Source organism: Pyxicephalus adspersus, chromosome 9 (assembly GCF_032062135.1).
Source record: "Pyxicephalus adspersus chromosome 9, UCB_Pads_2.0, whole genome shotgun sequence".
NCBI lineage: Eukaryota > Metazoa > Chordata > Amphibia > Anura > Pyxicephalidae > Pyxicephalus > Pyxicephalus adspersus.
The window spans coordinates 49509966-49532983 of NC_092866.1; the positions used below are offsets into that span (position 1 = coordinate 49509966).

Consider the following 23018-nt stretch of genomic DNA (forward strand, 5'->3'; position numbering starts at 1 on the left):
ATCTTTATTTCTATCTGATATATATGTCTATGTTTGATATAAATTATCTATCTATCTATCTATCTATCTATCTATCTATCTATCTATCTATCTATCTATCTATCTTTCTAAACTAGCAGCTCCTCTTTTTATATATATTGCTTCTTGTGTAGTATGCATGCATATATATATATAATTATATATATATATATATTATAAATAAATAGATAAATAAAAAATATAAATATATATATATATATATTTAAAAAATACACATCTAAGACAGAAACCTGTATAAATATATATACATACAATGTATATAAGCTGCAGATAGGAGGCTAAAACCTTTTTATATCACTGGAGATAAACAAATATTATACTGAAAAGAAAACTATTGCCCATGTGCATTCTTTCAATTGAGTTTATGTTTTCCTATTTTTCATTATGAGCTCTTTTTGGGAAATAAATACATGGAGTAAAATTTCGGACATACTAATTTAAGCCCCGGGTCACCATTGAGATAATGATCTAGTCCTGTTTTGATAATCTCTTATTCGGTGAGCCCAAAAGCTGGTAAACAGAGAAAATGTCTTGGAACACCCAGGGATCTGATCATTATCTCACCGGCCACAGGGGCACAAATGTCATCTCGGAGCTGGTGAATGGGTGAAAGGTCGCCATAGTAACAAAAGATTACTGCCCATGTATATTTATTGCTCTCAATGGCAGTATGTGAATAGATGGAAGGAGTCCGAGTTTAATGGGTGGAAGGTGCTATTTTGGAAAAAAAAAAAAAAAAACAGATATAATGTGCGACTATTGTATTCTTAGGTAGCCTAATTACAGGTCACCCTGTGGCAGTTTTTACTAGGTGTACAACACTGATTATTCTGTGTATGGTGCATAACTCATTATGGCAAAGCCCATGAAACAAAATAAAATTGTCACAACCTTTACAATTATTTTGCTTTTACAAAAAAAGTGACCAAATATGATTTCTTATAAAATATATATATACAATATATAGACTTATATTTCAGGGGTATTAAAGGACCCATTATAGATCCTGGCTCCCTTCTCGCCCACTTAAGAATTTTAGGAATTAGGATATCTAATGACAGAAAGGACTGAAGCTAAATATTGAATCAAAAGTTGGTTTTATATTTGTATCTTAATAGGCTATAGTTTTTTACTTTTATTTATTGCATGCAAATTTGCTTAAACTCCCAAAAAAATTGAAATATCAATGGTGGGTGGACGGACCTTTACAAAGAAAAACTTGCGGGTAAAAGGTGTCTTAGCCGTGCATGGTAACATTTGCATTAGGCTTCCTGCATGTATTTATATTTTCTTTTTATAGTTTTATGAGTTTTCTACATGTACAGTTTTGGTCTAGTCAAGTAGGCACATCAGACAAATCTGCCTTATGTTATTTTTTATGTTACAAAAACTAGTCAAATAGGACTATCATGAAAAGACACATGTCTCCTATTTATAACATTACAGATGCCATTAGTTGATGACTTTCTTCTACACAAGAATATTACTGCATATAACATTTCATATTAAAGACTGCAGTCTCAGCTTTTCACCTGGCTGATATACTGCTATATTTTGTATATTTTTCTGAGAGTTCAACAAACAAAAAAAATAAACTTTTTATATTAGAACAATGACATCACAGGGGGCTTGGATTTTCACCCTAAAATCCCAGTGCCCATAAGTGTATGTAAAACCAGTTTTAGATAGAACTTACATCTTACCATTTATATTATTGTCTGCGTGGTCACTGGGAATTTTTTACCCTCAAAGTTTGTCCACTGGACCATTTGATTTAGTAAAGTGATTCAGAAAGTGATACAAAATCAAACATTTTTTAACACAGTAACAGGGAGAGATGTGGGGAAATCTTCCAAAGACACACTATGGGGTTTTCAGGTTCTCCCCCATGTTTGCATGGGGTTTCCACAGGGTACTCTGGTTTCTTCTCACATTGTTAAGATATGCAGTTAGGTTAAATGGCTTCCCCCAAAATTTGACCTTGGACTGTATTAAAGACATTTGACTATGGTAGGAACATTAAATAGTGATCCCCTTTGAGGGACAGCTAGTGACATGGCTATGGACTTTGAAAGGTTCTGCGTATTATGTTGGCACAATGTAAAATATTGTGTAATCAAAATATTCAAGGGAACTATGAGGAGATCCCCTTTTATTTCCTGCTGTCTTTAATACAGGAAAATATATTAAATCTCCCCACAAATTGGCCATATCCATTCCTTAGTTTATCCAAAATTTTGAAAAAAAATCTGGTTTTGCATATACCTTAAAGGAAAGGGCAATGTAACATCTCATTCCGAAAATGATACTCCAACACAAGAAATGGACATGTGAAGGACAGCTAAATGAATGAATCAGATTTATTTATATTGGACATTAAAACATAAACTGACCACTCTATTTTTTTCCTGAACAATTTTTCCCAAAACATGGACAACCACTTTATGCCTCCTGCACATATAGGTCTTTGAAGATGGGAAGTGCTTGCAGACTCATATACCTGTCTGCAGGTAGCCAAAGGATGTTCCTCATACTAAGCTTTTCGAAGAGTTCTTCATAAACACAATGCCCCTGATTCATCAACGAAATCCGCGCTCGCTGGAAGCGCGAAAGTACGCGTGACCAGCGAGCGCGGTTTCCCGCGGTCCGGACTCGAGTGTGCTCGTACACTCGCCTCCTCACTGCCAGCCGGATTCCTGCCTTAATAATAATGAGCAATAGGGGGCGCAAATCTGCCAATTAAGGCGATTAGATTTCAGCTGCGCGATTAAGGAGGATCTGTTAAGCTCAATGGTGAGATCACGAATACGAAAGCGCGAGCGATCATCCGATTCTGCTTGATGAATCAGGGGCAGTAAGTGTGCCAAAGCATACATCAAGTTTATGTCACAAAATAGGGAAAGAGCAATAGGAAACAAGAGCAACTACAAAACCCACTTCTTGTGGAGTAATACAAGTGAATAGATAATACCTTCTTACACATCTGATCAATCGATTCCCCCAGAGCGGATGGCCAGTAGGGCATTTGTTGCAGCCATAGCTATTGGACACCCACACATAATTAGACCAGCTCAAAAAATGTATTTTATTATATAGGTTTGTTTTCTTATATTGATTTGTTATCTTTTATAAAAAATCTATAATGTCAATTGTGCCTAATTAATACATTACAAATTATCCTAGGAAGTCCTGTTCTGTAGTATAATAGTTGTCTATCTGCAGTGTTCACCTATGGCACTGCTGCTTCTAACTGCTTACTCCAGACAATTTAAAGTGGGTTTTGGACATGTTACTACCATGCTGCTCACAAGTCATCTGAAGGTTTTTCAACACCCCTCAATTTTTTTCCTGATAATAACCCTAATGACATACTATGGCCAACTATAGCATGCAGGGGCAAAACCATACTCAAGGCTGCCATCTTTACACAGAAACACAGTTTGAGGCCTAAAACAAGCCAAGATAAGCCTGCAATAAGGAAAATATCAGCTGCAAGAAGCCTGCAAGAACAGGAAGGGCTGCCTAAAAACACTTCTGGGCCCCATAGTAGGCAAATGTTCTTGGCCCCCTTCCTTGTGTCTAAAAGTTCCCCCCTCCCCAATAAGTCAAGCTCATTTGAACAGGGCCTTTTACAGAAGTACCCCTTGTCTCCCCTGATGGTGGTCCTGTCTGTTTTTTTTTTGCCCTTTTGATTACTTTGGGCATCTTTTCTGCAGTACAGGTCCTCTTAAACCCATAATGGGTTTCTCAATTATCAGAGGTATGGGGCTTTAAAACATTTTGAACACAGAACCCCATTCTGCAGTAACACGGCTATCTTGGCTCATCCCTAACATGTTTCAGAGGTATTATATGCTGCTCTCTCAGGCTTCCAAAATGAAGCTATAGTGAACTGTGAAAAGTCATCAGCAACCATCAAGAAGCCTTCTGCAAATGAAGCATGATGAGAAGGTAATTACATTTATTTGAGAAGCCTAAGCAAGGGTTTATTCACACTGGCTTGTGATCTTGCTCTCTAGTGGCCAGGTGATCCGGGAAGAGCAGCTGCATCTCTGGCGCTTTGTCATAGAGCAGATTTCACCCATATTAAGAATGTAATAATCTAATTACATATCTCCTTGGAGAGCGCTTCCCGTTTGATTTTCTTTGTATTATTATCCAGATTATCGGGAACTGGGTAATCTTGCTGCGTATCGTACCAGATTTTTTTTTTCTTTTGCTTCAGCCAAGCAACAATTTCTCTTTGCATAATTCCTTTGAAACATAGGCAGAAGACTAAGCCTAAGTCTTTTATGTAGGGCTTTTACCCTATTGTGTGTCAGTGTTACATATGTAAATAAAAAATTATAACATTTAAAATACCCTAAAATTAGCAATACACATTAGATATGTCTTGTGTAGGTTTACAATGTTTTTAAATTAAAGTTTTTAGTTGTGGAAAGAAAATAATAATAAAAAATGAGACTACAAAAACTGTTTGTGCTTTATAAATTGAGAATAACATTAAAAAAAGCAACAGCAAGGTAAAAATGTTGCATTGTTTTTTTCCAGATTTCTAATTTGAACCACCACTCATTTTAGTTCAATCAGAATTATTGAGCAAAATGGGAAAGGGGAGAGCAAGGGAGAAGGGGATATCAAAGTGCAACAATAAAATGAAAAGTTCAATAACCTACAGAAACTAATCAAATGGTATAATGAGAACAAGAAAAAAAATAGAAGTTCTTTTGGAGAATGTTGGAACGATACGTTTCCCATCTCCGAAAACTGGCCACAAGGATCAGGGCCTGATGACATCACTGCTTCATTTGACCCCAAAGGCCACATTTATTTCCGGGCACATGAAAACCCTGGGGTGGTTGATTTAGCAAACTCTGCCAACTGGAAAAGTGAAGAAGAACCACTGGCAACAAATTGATTCCTAAGGAAGACCCCCTGCTACTTTCTTGTCACAGTTATGTTACTGAGGACTGGGTATTTTCTGGGTATAATTCTTCTCTTTACTTGACTACTGCATTGTCTGTTTTATGCTGCAGACAATATGTCATTATACATATAGTTCATATAAAAGTATATCTTTGATCAGATTGAACTAACAAAATGTCAACTCCTTTGGGCCTTATCACACAAACTGCACCTGCATTACAGTGCACTACACCACACCAGTGCACCACAATGCACCCCAGTGTTAGGGATGAATTTGTGTAATATAAGAAAGATAAACATTTGTTACCCAAACACATGGGACTGCTCGTATTTATTCATGCTCTGTGCAACCCGGATTCAAGTGCAGGTACATGCTGTTGTATTGGGGATACTGTATATTAGGTATACCAGTACAACAAAATGGTAACTATCAAACTGTTACAACCTCATGTGTTTTGGACTCCCATATAACAGTCCATATGTGATGATCGACAGTAATGTTAGGCAAGTCCCAAGTAATGTTAGGCTGCAGTGTAGGTCAAGGATTGTGCAGGGATGACTTGATTACGTGATAGGATGCAGAGTAGTAAAAGTAAATTATTGCAGATTGTGCTTATAAAATGCAGTTTATAATTAGTGTTGGTCCAATATCTCACTATTTGATTTGACAGCTATTCGATCGAATAGTGAGATATTGTTCGGGTGATCGAATGCCAAACTTGAACACCACTGAAGTCAATGATGGGAGAATTCAGGTTATTTTTAGGGACTATTAAGGGCTGCAAGAGCAATCAGATTGCTCTTGATGCCCTTACTAGTTGTATGTGTTCTTGGATAGAGTTTCTCTATCCAGAAAAACAGGGCACTAGATGTGATGAATGGGGAAACTTGTTCCCATTCAACCTCCAGTGCCCGGGGATCGCCTGCAGTCATAGCTGTGACAGCAAAGTTCCCACCGTCATGAGACCGTGGGAACTGAACTGCAGATGAACTCTGCGGTTCCGTTATGTTTTCCAGGGCACTACAGGTTAATTAACTTGTAGTGCCCCGGGGATCGCACACTCTACTCAATGATTGCAGACTCTGCTGCAATCATTGAGAAGATGGCCGGCCAGCAAGTATCTCTTACACTGTAAGACGCACATTAAAAAAAAAAAAAGTTAAATAAACACAAACACTTACATTTTTTAACACATTTTTATCTGAATTTTTACCGCCGAATCTCGTTTTTTTTCGGGTCGGGTCTACCCGAATTCGAACAGACATTTTCAGGTCGAAAATTTATAATACATAAATTACAAATGCACATTTGCCAGTGATTGACCTTAACTGCTACATGCAGAGCTAATACACATGCTAGGCAAAGTACACCTGAGCTCAGAGAAAGCAATGAAAGTAAACAGAAGTGAAACATTCAACTATTCTCAGTGAAAACTTCTTCCAAGGTGAACTTCAAGCAAAGAGCTATAAATTCACTGATGAAACACATATTTTGGTGCTGTTTCCTCTCTAAAAGGATTTGCATTGAAAAAAAACCAAAACAAAAACCATGAACACATTCCAAAAACCTAAGGAAAGATAGGTAATTCTGTCTGCTTGAGGAACAATTGTACAAACTGCTCTTTGCATATCGGAGAGTTGATCAGGTGTGTTGGAATGTCATGGAATGGATCAAGTGTCATTTTTATTTACTATCTCGCAACAGATTCTAAAATACACTGTTCCTATAAGAATGGCCAGGAATCCTCTTGAATATGTGTATACATAACCAAAACTCCTTTAGTTTTTCAAATTGAATAAAGTTGTGTTGTGTTAAAAAATGTTTACATTTCTGCTGGGAAAAAACAATTGTCCCAGTGGCAGAAAGCAATGAAAAACCCAAAATGGTAAGCTAGGTGGAGAAGAGCCCAGCAGCGTTTTCCACTATAGGGACAAATCAGCCTTTTTTTTACTGCAGGATGTCTGCTAGAAAGTATAGGGGGGGGGGGGGGGGGAGACCAACCACCCTGTACAATAAAAGAGAGCACCAGTGACCAGTCTTTATTACAGGGGGCTCCTTCACAAAATGCAAATCTACAAAATATAGACAAAATATACAAAACAAAAACAGACTGAAGTTTTTATACATATGCATCTTGCATTTGGACAGCATAAGCCTGATTTATTAAAGCTCTCCAAGGCTGGAGAGGACACACTTTCATCAGTAAACTGGGTGATCCATCAAACTTGGAATAGATTTCAAGTCTTTAGATAGGTTTCTTCAAATCCATTCCAGGTTTGCTGGATGACCAAGCGTTACTGATGAAAGTGTATCTTCTCTAGCCTTGGAGAGCTTTAATAAATCAGGCCCCATGTGTTTATTGGGAGGGTTTATTTTAAAGTTTGCAGTCTACTTTCTGCTCAGTAGTCTAGGATTTTATTCTCAACACATATATCAGTCTTATTTCGAACAACTCACTCTTCTTGGTCTAATTTAATCTCACCATTGCTGAAGGACCTGCTCATAAATAGACAACCCCTAGAGAACCTACGCATGTTTATACACAGATATGTATATAGAAAACAGTAGGCAACTAAAAAAGTGAAGAATTACATTTGAATATAGGTTACAGTAGTGTTATTTACATGCTCACCCAAAACATACTATAGTCTTTCTTCAAATTATTTTTGGGCCCGGTATCCCGCAACAGGCCAGATATTATTAGCATTGCTGTTGCCAATCTACAGCAGCATTAATTCCCATTGTGCTATGCCTAATACAAGCTGTAAATAAAGAGAAATGATACAAACCCAAACAAAGAAAAAGATAAAATAGCAAGGCAATACATAGAATAAAGCTAGATAGAAAAGGGGTGGAAGCTCCATCTAATCTAGTGCCTACAATCTACAGATTCTAGATTATATTGTAAAGCTAGTCAACTGGACCTTGGATTCTCTTGACTTCTGTAATCATAAGGCTATTGGAGACCAGCACTACTGCAGGGAAAAAACTCATTCTACAAAGTGTTTGCTATAATGCACTACAGTCCCCTGAGATGAAAAGTAATCAAAACATTGTACCTTGTCTATAATGACGACCCTTACAGACAATTGAGCCACTGATGTAGCAGTGATGTTAAGTGTAAAAAGAAGAAACATATTTCATTCTGTCTCTTTGTAAATTATTTTTCTTTTTCTTGTGCTGTCAGCAAAAACTACCTTCTGAAAGCATATACAGAATTCTGGATGCAAATATTGGAAAGAAAAATACTAAAATGTATCTATAAAAACAAGATATCTCTTTGATTCCAATTTCAATTTAAAGATGTAAAATATTAAACCATAGGTGCAATGTATTAAAACATCAAACTGATATACATTTAGAGGTTGTTCAAACAAGTGGTGGCTTCTGGTGGTTGGCACTTTGCTAGCTGCTTAGTCATGCCAAACACTGTGCTGGTTCTTAAAAATATTGTATTTCAATATTTGCCAACGGCCAGTACTGATCCGCTCCTTACTGTCCCCATTCATTTCCCATGGTGACTATGGATGAGACAGATAATGCCTGATTTATCAAAGCTCTCCAAGGCTGGAGAAGGAAGACTATTATGGGATAACCAGGGGGATCCATCAAATCTACAATGGATTTCCTAAAAATCATTTGCGATTTGCTGGCACATGTTTTCATTCCTGAACCAGATACAATCCAGGGTAATAGGTCACCAAAGATATCACCATGAAACCCACTTTCATAGATTCTATGGGTAATCTGCACTGCAGGTACATTCTATCAAGTACAGAAATCCAAAAAGTAATATAGTTAACCAATGTTCTTCTCCTCTTCACAGTTCTTAATTGGATATATGTAAACAAGGAACATCAGTAAGGCACACTGCTTACGAGATATAGTTGATTCCCAAGCTATATTGGACTCAACGCTCCATACATTTTAAAAGTATATGAACTACCGATTTATATATAGCAGACTGCTACTGAACTGAAAACCTATTATAAAACGAGATGCACTTTACATTTCTATACAATTACAGATATAAAAAATCATTTATTGCCTAAAATCTTTGATGAGTGGCTGTTAAAGTCTTAGAAAGGAAAGATGAATGGCCAGAAAGCAGTAAAGAATCAGTCTCTGGTGTGTGCAATAAATTGTAAATCATGTTTTCATGGGTTCTTTTGATTTGAACCGTAGCTCTAAATGAAGCAAAATACCTCATGAATAGATAAGGTAAGATTGAATACACACTGGTACTAATCCACGTGCTTCAGTACTTTCTGAGTAACTGAACAGAACCAGTATCCAGAAACATTCAAATTAGAAAAGGTTGATGAAAAGGCCAGAAGTGCAGAGAGGTATTAAAGACTGCCCGGTGCTACATAGAGAAGAAGGATGGCACTTGACTACATCATGTACATCAGGCTGCTCAATTTCAGGTATGCATATCTAATAGTAGTCACATTCAACTGGATTTGTTCTTGTAGTGTTGAAGATGTTTCATAGCCTTCTTAGCTGCTTCCCCTGTTCTATCAGAATAAATATAATTATCCCAGGATTTATATCCACGGAGCACACACACCTTAATCCAAATCTGCTGTGTGGATATATATGCTGGGGTATTTTCTACACTGGTAGAAGTGAAGAAGCAGCTTGGAAGGTTGTAAAACATCTTCAGCATTACAAGAACAACTCCAGTTAAATGTGACTAGTTACTACTGGATATATAATGCCCCGGATAAATGAGAACGTTTCTGTACATTTCAGGTATGCATAGGAATTTGTTTTAGCAATATGTAGGGGTGTGTTTTTAATTTTTTTTCAATTATCTAAATATCTACTTGAAGTAAGGCTTTTGCACCAACTATTCCTTGGGTATTACATACTCATATATCTCCTCATCTGGTCCTATTACTATGGGTATTACCAGAAAAGCATTGTCCAGTGACTTTGGTGGTGGCATTGATAATATCCTCAATATGTCAAGTGAAATATAGCAGCAAAACGAAAACATTTATAAAGGACATAGTACAAACAGCAACACATCAAGTCAAAAAACTGTGTTTCACAGGCTGCCTTAGATGCAGGTAGTGAATTCCTCATACAAGCTGAAAACAGATCTTTTCATAAATAATTTATATCTAAAATCCAATTTTCAATGGTCTTTTCTCCATTTTATAAACTGGTATTTGTTTGACAGACAGAATGACCCCCTTGAAATTCACTGCTGGATGCACGTGTCTAGATCACAAAAAGTATAGAAAAGCATATTCAAATGTTTGCAACAATGTAAATGATTACATTTAGCACCATTTTAAGTCTGGAGCTATCAAAACGTAGATGTACCAGAAAATCAAGAGATTTATTCCTCAATTCAATATTTGAAAGAAAATGGCAATGTGGAAATTGCTGTCACTTATCTTCAATGTATAATGTTGGATAGGAAATAAAATATATGACTTGTATGTGAACTGTATAGGAAAATATTTAAAATAATGTCAATATGATAAACACTTAGAACGGTACACAGCTATAGTTTTAGATTTGTATCTGACATTTCTATACATGAATCCTCAAGGATCCTTTGTGCTATGTATGTTTTATAATCTGCTTTCATTACTTACGTGTTAATTGATTTTAAACTGTTTTTATGCTTTCAGAATGATGCAGACACTGTGATGAAAACCTGGTTAAGTACCTTAGTTTCCATATTCCATATTAAAACTGGATTCTAGGCAAACAACTAAACACAATGAAGAAAAACATATATGGAAGGTGATTTATGTGCCAAATGATTTGCATATCTGCCAATCGAATCCTTGGATTTACGCAGTCCTGTCTGTCAGTACAGGGCACATAAATTTTCTTTTACTAACATATACAGGTGTTGTGTCTTCCCCAACCAGTGACTGGACAGTGAATTAAAAGGCAGTTTTCCCATCCACCCTATCAGCATGCTCCTTTTTAGCATATGAGCAATGCAACTGATTTTACTGCTTGTTCTTTAAGCCAATGTTTCTCAACCAGGGTTTTGTGGTTCCTCCAGAGGTTGCTGGGGATTCCGTGTGCAATGAGAAATTTGTGCCTCTCCGTTCACTTTACTGATGTCAATTATGTTTTTGATTATCTGTAGGGGTGATATTCTTCCCTGTGGCCAGCAATGTAAGAGGAATTCTGACCACCAGGTAAAAGGAGACGTTCTTCTGTTCGACAATGCTACTTGCAGCACTCTTGTTTCCCTTTAGCTGTGTTTTCTCTCTCGGCATCCCTTGCAATGAGACTGCACAGCTAAAGGCAATTTGGAGCTGTTCTGCAGCTGATTAGCAGAATAGTCCCTGAATAATCCATTGCTATTGCCTGCTGGGTCCTTATAGCTTCTCTGCTCTCAGTTTTCAGTGCCTGTTGTCATTTAGCTGTGCTAATTTGTGCTGAAGAGTTTCTTGTGTGATTTACTGTTGCTGACCATTGCCTGTTCTTCACCCATCGTTTATAGACAGCCTGGACCGGCCTCTGTCTGTGACCATGACTCTGCTAGTGCCTACTCTCTTTGGACTGATTACCTGTGTATGGCCTTTGTTTTATACTCTGTATCTGCCTTGTAGTTTTTGTACTGCTTAATCTGTGGGCCCTTTGGTCCTCTGCCAGCCCATCCCCAGACGTCATGCTTTGTGCCTTTGAGCGGAGCTTGCTAAAGGTGAAGAGTGCAGCATTAGATTGGGAGACTGGTGTCTGGTTAGTGCTTGTGCTGATAAAGGTCAATGTACTATGAACTATGGATTTAAAAATTATATAGCAGCGGTTCCCTAAGACCTGAAAGTTATTTCAAGGGTTCCCCAATGTTAAAAAGGTTGAGCCTGGTCCAAGCTTTGCTGTGCAGGGGATTGCGAAAGGTTAAATTTATATATACTCACCTGCATCCTGAGTTCCGTTTTAAAGCACATATATAGTAAATATTCAACACTGTGTTGGTGAAAAAAAGTTGAAAATTCTTACACATTATTATGCAACCATTTAAATAGTTTTTTCTGGCTCATGCAAAAGTAAACTACAGCTTTATATAAAAGAAAGTTGGCCCCTAACTTTAATACTGCATAGAATAAATGATCAATAGGGGATATGTAAAAATACTTACTGTACTTTATACTGCACTCCCCTGCCAGCTGGCACTCTTCTCCAATGTCATTCAAAACATTATTATACAATGCACATTGCTAGCAGGGGAAGTTCCGAATGTTGCTTATATGAAATCTATAACTGTCTTTATTTCTACCTCCAGCAGAGAGATATAAATATACCATTAAAATCAAGCAAATGTTTGCTAAGCAGTAATATGTGCTGTGCAGAATGACGGTAACCTTACTTGGGGGATGGTTAGTGGGATGGAATCACTGCTTTATATGCAATAAATGTGCTTTAGGGTTACCTTCTGGTCTGCTCCCCTTGCTTTTTAGGGTTAAAATTCCTAAGATGCAGTGGTGGGTAGAAATGTAATTCATTTGTGTGTTTTACACTCAAAATCGTTATAGGACTTGTGCTAATTTAGGTTTGCTAGCTATTTTATAAATACTTTCCAAAAGTGCTCAACACAAAAGTTCTACATGAAACATAATATATGTCCTAGCAGACTTGATCCAAGCTGAAGCTAACACAAGGCTAAAGACCCCAGGGTTTCCACCCCAGTTGACATATACCAATCACATCACATGATATAAAAGGTGAGAAGCCATATGACGTGCTAAAATAATAAGTACAGGTAGTCCCCAGATTAGGGACATCCAACATACGGATGCCTCCTATATACAAACGGGGCTTCCCTGCTCAATGTGCAGAACGGAGACTTGAAAGGGGGAGGGTGGCAGTTTGCAAGACTTGCAGAAGTAATTTGTGTTAAACACAGCTGAGGTTGTGGGTGATCTTAGAGGGGTGAGCTCTTTCTGCAGCCTCTTGTAATTCTTTAAGGACCAAGACAATCCTTGCAGTTGTTTCTTTTTGCATATCAATGCACAGCTTGCTCCATAAGTTATTGAATGTCTAGGCTTCATAAAGATTTTTTTTGCTTAGTTTGTGATTAGCTCTAAGTGAGGATTTTATACAGTAACTGACAGCACGCTGAATAATAATATGTTGACACAAACATCTGTCCTAATTGCATTTATTAAAATAATGTACCTGTTCCCACTTACATACAAATTCAACTTAAGAACAAACCTACAGTCCCTATCTCGTATGTAACCCGGGGACTACCTGTACTGGTATTTCTTTTAGATCTGGAAAACAAATTGCTGGGGAGAAGGGATGATCACTAAATGTAATAGTTCAGCATTTTTAACATAGGGGAACCCTTGGTATAACTTTCAGGTTTTCAGAGAACCTCTTCTATAATTACTATATTCACAGGTCACGGTATATTAGCTTGGTGGTCAGTGGGAAGTATGCTTCTAATATTGCTGGCCAGTGGGAAGGATGTCACCCTCTACAGATCAATAAAAGATTATTGGTGTCACTTAAACTGACCTGAGAGGCACAAATTGCTGAATATAAGAAGGAACCTCTGGAGGTATCCCCAGGGTTCCACAGAACTTTGGTTGAGAAACACTGCACTTTGGTATGTTGACTTAACACAATGGACTTCAATCCCGAAAAATACCAAATTTTAATCTTTTTTTTTTTTAATTTGAAACTCATCTTAAATGGCTTTAGTTCTTGCTTTAGTCCATAGAGACCTGACAGAATTTTATGATTCGATGTATTAAAATCTAAAATCTAAGAAATTATTTTACATACAAAATACAATTAAAAAAAGGAAAAAAAAAAGGAAAAACACATGCAAGTAGTACCTAGTTCAACCAATACCATTCACTGAATTAATAACATCGTTTTGTATACTGCAAATTAGAAAATGGGATACAGCAATGTAAAATACCACATTCATTATGCTTTAGTGAATTGACCCCAATTTCCTTTACATTAAATCATAACATAGCACTGCTATGACACTCCGAGGGGCTGTTAATTCTAATTTTGTAAATGCAGTGCTCTATATAAAGCAATAAAGAATTATTATGCATGGTCATTACTACGTACTATACATAATTATATAATACATATGATTGCATTATTAACATAATTGTTTTATAAAAGCCTTTACTTCTTACCACGATCTAGTAATAGTAGATTTTGAAACATATATATATATATATAGTCAAATATTTGGCATGGCTTTTTCATATTGTTCTGGAACATACTGATACTGAAAAGAAGTTTGTGCTTGGTGTTGTAATTAAGTAGAAACCTAAAAATAGGCATAAGTGAAATGCGTAACATAAAATATGGCATAAATTAAAATGACAATTAAAGCAAAATTAGCACAGCACAAAATATAACCAAACAAAATACAAAAAAAAAATGACTGTTTATGTTTGGTTTGGGAAATATTTTTTCAGTAGAATGTCAGGTTAAACGGAAATTTGCAATTTACAATTATAAAGTGAGAAAATCTACTTTGCATTAAAATTGTTTTCCCAATCAAAACTAAAGGATTCATCTGGTGAGCATTATCAAGCTGTCACAAATTGCAAAACACTTAAAGCGACCTTGTTTCTCTTCTAATGGAACTAAATATATGGAACCCAGTAAAGAAAAATACATGCTTGTTAGGTGTGCAGTGAAAAAATTCTATGATTGGTTCAATAGATAAGTTCAATGAATAGGAAGAGGAGAGGTCCCTGCCTAAAAGAGCTTACAATCTAAGAGGTGGGGGACGTAGCACAAATAGGCGCAGTGGTTTCTACCACCGAATCCTAAATCAGCGTGCAGTACAGTAGGAGGAATAACATTATCCACCAAACCTAGAAGTTCCAAGATCTTCTGAAGCAAAAAAAATTACAATAAAACACTGGACCAATCTTGTATTTCCATTTACCAAAGGTGCAGGCTACAGAACTGGCATCTCAATTTGACGCCACCAACTACTAAATAACTGACCTGAAAAAGCATACAGAATGGAAGTAGACTTTTTAAGCTTTTTAGGAAGGCTTAGCCCAAAGCTGAGGTTAAAATATACTAAGGGGATATATTGTATTAGGAAATAAAATCATGCCAAGACTTTTTTGAACAGTAAAGCTTCCATTATCAAATCAGCTTTTTGACTACATCATGTACTAGTAGGAATCTGTGTACTAAAAGGCAATATTTTTGCAACACTTGTATACCATTATATAGTTTAATTATTATTTTATCTTGCCAAAAGCAAGACTTCTTCAATCTAGCTTGCACTCTTGGGGTAAGAAAAAAACACTCACACTCCCATGAGACAAAATAGACATTGTTTTGTTCACCTTCCTCTGGGTAGACATTTTTTAAAAGATGAACATGTACATGAGTTTAAGCTTAGGTCAGTATTTAACGATATGTTTTGAAAGAGCTCATAAATTAACTTGTATTTGGGTACATTTAGAGATATCGAAGCCCAGGTAGAACCGAATGACAATGGGGTTTTGTACAAGCTCCACCTCTTGTGCCATGTGATGTACTTTATTTTTTTAACACATATTGGATTGGGCTATTGGATACAACCAAATGTCTACTTTATAGGCACAGCATGTTTCAACTGTACAGAACATCAAACAAGAGACATGAGAGATTATTTCCTACACTATAAGGAACCTTCTCACTCCCCTGACCGTTCCTGTGCACCTCCTTCCCACTACGGTGCTCCTGCTGAATTTATCTACAACAGCTCAGAAGGGGGAAACAAAACAACAAATATTATCACAGTTTGTACATTTGATGCCCCCCTCACTGTGATGCCCAAGGCACTGGCCCACGAGTGTCATTATAGTAAATACAACCTTGCTTGTATTTTAGGTTGACTGGTCCTTTAAGAAAGGTAAATGTTTCTACATGATAAATGGCACCATAGAAGAGACAGCAGAGTAGAATTAAAGCTGTGTATTTTCATTTCCTATGTTTGGTTAAAAAAAACTAAAATAAGATAGGGGGAGATGAACGCTGTAAGATGGTTTTCAATTACCATCCATTTCTCTCTTAAAAAGGAAGAAACACAGAGGAAGGAAAACAGGTCAGGGCAGCCTGTGACAATGACAGCGTGATGGGCTGGGACCCCTGCGGTGTCTCCATCTGCTATCATTAAGGTGACTATTCACACATGAAGCAATCCCTCTTGCTGTGCTGATAGGCAGGCATCAAGAACTATGACAAGGCATTAAGACTGAGTCAGGGAGAAGGTTGTCATAATCGCAAACAGCAATGCCTCCAACAAGACCCCTTATTTCACTTTTTTAATCTGTTGCCTGGATTGGAGTTAACCCTTTCAGAAAAAAAGAGCCCTGTTCCTAAAATGCTTTAACCCATATTTATATCTAAGAAATCCTGAACAGCTCCAGTGCATGTCTAGCTCAGATTTTGTTTTACATACAACAGGAAAAGGGTATTACAGTACTGTTTGCTGTCTGCACTTTGCTCAGGGGGTTTTCTTTCACTTCCTGTCCTAAAATGAGATTTTTCCACAAGGAACTAATTTTTTATCCCAGAAAGTTGTTACCCAAATAGGTGCGCACATTAAAGAATTTTTCCTTGCCCCTTTGCTCTGATGAGAACTTAAAATGTTGGATTTCCACCTACTTTCTGTCTTAGTAAGGAAGAGGGGCACAGAGCGCAATCTAAATTTTTTTTTTAAATTTACATATAATACACATATTCACAGTGAATGATTCACAATAACTGATAAAAATGTGTGTAGCCACTACTCTTTTATTATAAAACACTTTCTTTTCTAGCAGTACTTTTGAACTTTCCCACTGCTAGCTTAGGAACATACCCCCCCCCCCCAAATGACTATTAAGGGCTCTCCCCAAATAGATGAACCTGAAAGAAGTAACTCTGTTGATAGATACCCTTTTCTGTCCCAGGGAGGGAGAGACTCCACTTAATATTTCACTTATTTGGCAAAAGCCCCTTTTACATGCCCCTGATTGAGGGTGGTTGAGCCAAAAAAAAAGAGGGTCTGATAACAACGCAGAAGTTGAGATAACAGTTTCCTCGCTTTTCTTCCTAAAACAATCCTAATGTTCAACCAACTTCCCCCAACTTGTTTCAGTGGGAAAAGAAAAAACTTGTGAGCTCAATTAATCATTGTTCTTGATTTGTGTGGTAGTTGGGTGTCCCTTGCATACATATGTTGTGTTAAATGGTGTTCATTTTTCTAATGTGATTGGGAGGTATGAAGTGTGTCTCCTTGTATGATGTATCTCTCTTTAGTATAGTAGCAATCAATTTGGAAAATGTTTGGTGATTATCCACCCAGCTTAGGAAGCTAGCCGATACAGACCCGTGGTATAGTGCAGCAGTTGCCAAAAAAAATAAAATTTTGGTGGTCCACGGCTCTGGCCGGTATTTTGGTGGTCCGTGGCTCTGGCCAGTGTGCCCCGGAGCGGGGCCAGGAAAAGTACCCCACTTGGGGGGTGCACCGGCCAGAGCTGTGGACTATGTCCCCTGTACAGATCGCAGGCTCAGGGCGGTGGGCAGGTTGTGTCCAGAGAGGCTCAAACCTGCGATGGGAGAGTGGGCGAGTTCTGGCATCATGATGTCACTAAAGGGCAAGTTTCTTCCCCTTTGAGTGACCCCCGGCTCCCCACACATGCATGGTTCGGAGCCAGTAAATTTAGTGGTCCGTCAGTCCGAAAAGGTTTGCAACCACTGGTATAGTGGGCACCTGTATATAGCTGGCTATAAAACATACTGTGCATACAGTAGTTAGAATACACAAATGTCATTGTCCTAAATGGATAAATGGCTACTAGGGGGCTGGTTAGAAAGGCAAGTGAGCATTTAATAAAAAGCCCTGATGAAGGAGACATGACCTCAGAAACGTATTAGTTGGTTTACCTCCTGTACCCTCTTGATTGTTTGGAGCTCTAGGAAGGTGGGTTTGTTAATTGATCATTATTGCTGGAGCCACTGTGATTGCACTGTTAAAAGATTTTATGAAAAATGCTGCAATTCAGGAACTTTTGTCAGTTGTATTTTTGTGATAAAAGTGTTCTGATGATCCTGAAAATGCCAGGGTGCCCTGATTGCTTTTTTTTATATTTGGGGCATCAAGGTGGTACATCTGTGTGATCTTTTGGACTAAGGATTTCTTCAAAGTACATGGTACACTGCATCTCACATGGAGCCTGATTTTTTTTAAATATCTTTAAGACAGGAGAAGGTAAACTATCGTGGAAGAACCTGGGTGATCCAGCAAACCTACTGTTAAACTGGAAAATGTGTTTCTGTTTAAAACACAGCAAAGAGCTTACAATAATGTAAATTAATATACGGTTTGCATTATCCTTCACAGTGAAGTTAGAGTTATGAGTTGTATTCTTTGTTGAATTTAGCGCTGCTGGTCTTATATAGAATTGCAGCGATCTGCATTAAACTTCAACATTCTTACCTGTAATCTTCCCCACAAGAGACCCAGACTTTCTGCTCATTCTCCAAGGACCGTGGATTTTTAATTTCTTGTCCCTTTTCATCAAAGAGTCTGGAAGGCCTCTGCCCTATCGCTCCAAAATCTGCAGACCGTTGTAGCCTGTGTTCGATAGTCTGAAGTAGCTAGAACAAAGCAAAACAAAGTTTAAAAAAAAATCATACAGCAAAACACACATTCTGTGCCAAATCCTCTTTAGTCTATTACAACAGTGGCCCAAACACATAATAATTAAATTCATATACAATGTTAAAGGGAGTGTAAAATGACTGCAATGTTTATCTCAGTGTAGAGTAACAAAATGAGCACAGGCTTTTAACCAGCAGGGGGGGCAACAGGATTATAATTGAGCTCTGACCCGTTGGCAGAGAGGCAGAGAGCTGATTTGACAGTTGTACAGAATAAGCACTCAGCTTAGACTCACTTCATCGGACCCTCTGTAAAAGGTTATGTTTTCATCTTTATGTTTCCCCGGCAGTACACACTACTTTTTCTTAGTGTGTTAGCTAATGGATTTTTGAGGGTTTACCTTACAAAATCAAGCAGAAATTAGAACGGGGGATCTAATCAAACAATGCAGTGAAGAGGTATTTGTCGATTTATGTGTATATGCATTATAATAAAATCAGAATCAAAAATATATAAGAAGGCGCCATGACAATGTGCATCCTACAGTGGGCAAGCCATTGGCTGTTGGTAATTCAATGGCCCCAAACCTAAAGTCCTAGTCCTTTATAATTAAAGAATAAACTTTTTTTTTCATATTTTAATAACAAAATGATAAACCATTTTTTTGCTGTGTCCACATTTCTTTACTTCCTGGGCAACAAAGTCACCAGAACAACTGTTTCTATTAGGAGTTTTCTCCTCCTGTTCTTATTCCAAATGTCCAAAATATTGTTAAATCCCCAAATTTCTTTCCCGATGTCAATGCTGACAGTAAAATAATACAGACAAAATTCATGACAAGAAACACAGACAAAATTCTCATTAGGTATTAGTTAATCTAACGATAATTAATTCAGCCCTTATGGTAACTGGTTTACATTGTAAAACATTTTTTTAATTTCTGTATAATTCAATTTAGAAATTGTGATATTTATTCTTTTTTTCATTTCTCATGTTTTTTTTCATACTGTTTTATGTGAGAATAATGTGCAAAAATATTATATATTAAAGATGTTATTATACTTTTTTACATTAAATTTTTTTTTTCGTGTTTTTTTTTTTTTCATACTGTTTTATGAGAGAATAATGTGCAAAAATATTATATATTAAATATATTAAAGATGTTATCATTTTTTACATTAATTACATTTATGCTTTCAAGTTATTAATTTTGTGTTTTTATAGCCCTGATGAAGGGGGAGGTGTCCGACTCCCAAATCACGGTGCCTGTAAGAGTCTTGAAGGAAAAGTTTTGTTTTGGGATTGTTTACTAATTGGTTTGGAGCTCTTTCTTTTTCACATGATCCTTAAGTTCTGTCCTGGGTACTCTGATGGGGTCAATTTGCTGTATGAGCAGTCTCACCAAAGCCAAGGAGACCTAAAGTTTTCAAAAATAAAAACATGACAAGGGCAGTAATCGGGTAATAACTCTTTCTATTCCAAAAGTTAAAGCCTTTGTGCTTGATATGCACTTGAAGACAATTATTATGTAATTGTTTAGAGTGCAGGGGTCTGTACATGGAGAACAACCAGTTTAAAAGTTGTTTGCACTAGCTGCACTGTGTTTGCATGGAATCGGTAAATATAGTGTTGGGTTTTCGCTCTAGAATGTAGAATGGTGGTCTACATGGGAAGCAGAAGTGTGTATTTTCTTTGTGAACACTAAACACTGGGTACCCTATATGATTTGAAAATTAGAGTTGCCAATCTAGTAAATCATCCATAACTGATTTAGGCATTCCAGATAAACGTTGACAGATTTGGCCTGATTTATGAAATCTCTCCAAGGCTGGAGAGGATACAGTATCATTGGTGAACATGGGTGATCCAGCAAACCTGGAATGGATTTCTTAAAAGTCATTTGCTATTTGTTAGCAAATGTTTTTAATCCAGGTTTGCTGGATCACCCAGGTTCACTGATGAAAGTGTATCCTGTCCAGCCTTGGAGAGCATTATTAAATCAGGCCCGCTCTATGAACTACAAGCATTCTAAAACTTCATGCTCACAAAAAGTTAGAAGAAAACGAGCAAAAGGGGCTTTCAAACAAGTCAATATATTCCAATTGCACACCGTACCATAATTTAATTTAACTGTTGGCTGATAAGAATATAAAAGGAAGAATATATGTGTCACCAGCAGCAGGGATCATTGTTGCAAAGTCTAATGTTTTATTAGAAGATGATATCCCAATACAATTCAGTGCAATGTTTAGGTGTCATGCAGCCTAATAAAGGGATCCTGTGTGAGCTAGCATTGTGATCTGATTTTTTAGTGAAAGATGAGACTTTGCACCAAACATCTATGGTGTGCTGTCAACATATTAGTTCAAAAAGTAAGCCAAACACTTATTACACTGCCCAGTACATATCCAGAAGCATTGTGATTACCATGCAATGTAAAACGAATCTCAGTGTTGGCGAGCAACCAGTCTATGGGCTCTATTTATAAAACAATCAAGAGATTCTTTCAAACATTCCCCTGTAGGAATATTTGAAGTCCAAGTGTAGATCCAAGTCCAAAATAGAGACCTATAATTTTAGACAGCCAAATGAAACTACTTTGGTACAAATTAAGTAATTCAGGGTATGTTTGCAATAGGCTTGTGGTAATTTTTGGCAACCAAGTAATAGAGATATATAAATCAATTTACAAGGTCGAATGATAAAACACTGTTCCAAATTTGTGCTGCAACTGCTTGGTAAATCGTATTGCTACAGTTACGGATACTGCCCCCTACAGGACTATCCATAATGACTACAGTATATGCAAAACATATTGAGGGCTTGGGGCCTCAACTGAAACCTTTGACTGTGAGGGTAGCATAGAGGTGATGTTAGGGCCTTTTAAAAGATAAAAGTGACTTTTCATATCTGTACAGGATTTGGAATTGTAGTTGTATGGCATCAGTCCATGCCACAGTGCTCTGCAAGGAACCATTACCAGCAGTTAGCTTACAGTCTAAGGTATGCATACAAACACAAAGTTTTGGACTGTTAAAGGTAATCACAGCATACAGGGGTGAACAAGGCAAATGCAGATAAAGATCCAGTTGGTAACTAAACCCAAAACCCTAACAACTAAAAAAAGGCTAACAACTCAGGGTCATATAAGTCCATTTAAAAAAAATAGTTTAAACCATAGATCAGTGTTTCTCAACCAGGATTCTTCCAGAGGTTGCCGGAGGTTCCTTGGACAATGAGCAATGTGTCCCTTTCAGGTCAGTTTAGGTGACACTGATGATATTCTTGGCTATCAGTAAGTGTGACATTCTTCCCAGTGGGCAGCAATGTAGGAGACATTCTTCCCAATGATCATCACACTAATGTACTGTGAGCTGTGGCTATAGTAATTATAACAGGGTTTCTCTGAAGACCTGAGAGTTATTTACCATGTTAAAAAGGACGGGAAACTCTGCTCTAGTATATCAATAATACATAAATACAGTATAGGATTTTAAAAAATCTAAAACCTTTTATTTCTAATAAAATGTAATGCATTAAGTTAATATTTTTTACTTATATTTTATGTATTTATCACTTTTAGGATAAAAATGTAACAGTCTGCATATAATATATATATATAAATAATATAAATATTTTCTAAATAGCACTAAAAGCCAGCAAATTACAGATTCATGCTGAAAAATACAACCATCTAAAAGCTCATTTATAGCTGCATTTGGGAAATAAAATTGAGTACCAGGGAGATCAGATTACCAAGACTGCAGTGAATCACAAAGCCAGGGCACAGTCCTTGATTGATAAATTATACAGAAGTTTCCAATAAGAAGTTAAGTATAGCATACTTTGCAAACTGAATATCAGCATTCAGTGTTAACTTTCATATAAAAAAACAAATTAAAAAATATTAATACTGCAAAGCATGTAAAATACATTTTATATTCATATTGTATATTACTTTTTTTACTTTATGTTATAATTTATTTTTATATATTATTATCTTATAAGAAATTTAGTGGAATAAAGGTGGAATAAATACAACAATATTTCTAATTAATAGACATGCACAGCCCAATGACTGCCTGCATAACCTGTGGATGCATGACCTGTCTATACAAATAAATAAATATTGGTAGTTTATATATATATTATATATATATATATAGCCACAGGTACAAGAAGCTCAATTTATTTTACCCAGTTTGACTCTTTACAGATCACCTAAATATGTTAATGTATTTATAAACAATTAAAATAAGCACATACACATTAACTCTTCCTTTCATTTGTCCTCATCTTCCTAAAAGTGTGCCTACAATAATTTTTATTCCTTCAATTAAACCAAAAATCAATTGTTTTCATATTGTGCAAATAAGGAAAATATATTGATAAGTAACCTAGTTTTCATTTTTCCTGAAGAAATCAGAGATTACTGCAAAA

At 36.7% G+C, this 23018-nt stretch overlaps 1 protein-coding gene across 3 annotated transcripts in view; it reads right to left on the minus strand.

Moving 5' to 3' along the window:
• DCDC1 (doublecortin domain containing 1) overlaps nt 1-23018 on the minus strand; it is a 215382-nt gene that overhangs the window by 78544 nt on the left and 113820 nt on the right. For all 3 annotated transcript variants that reach the window (XM_072421857.1, XM_072421856.1, XM_072421858.1), the window contains one exon: nt 18414-18574. In XM_072421857.1, the coding sequence (XP_072277958.1) occupies nt 18414-18574 (161 nt within the window). The remainder of the gene's footprint in view (nt 1-18413; nt 18575-23018) is intronic.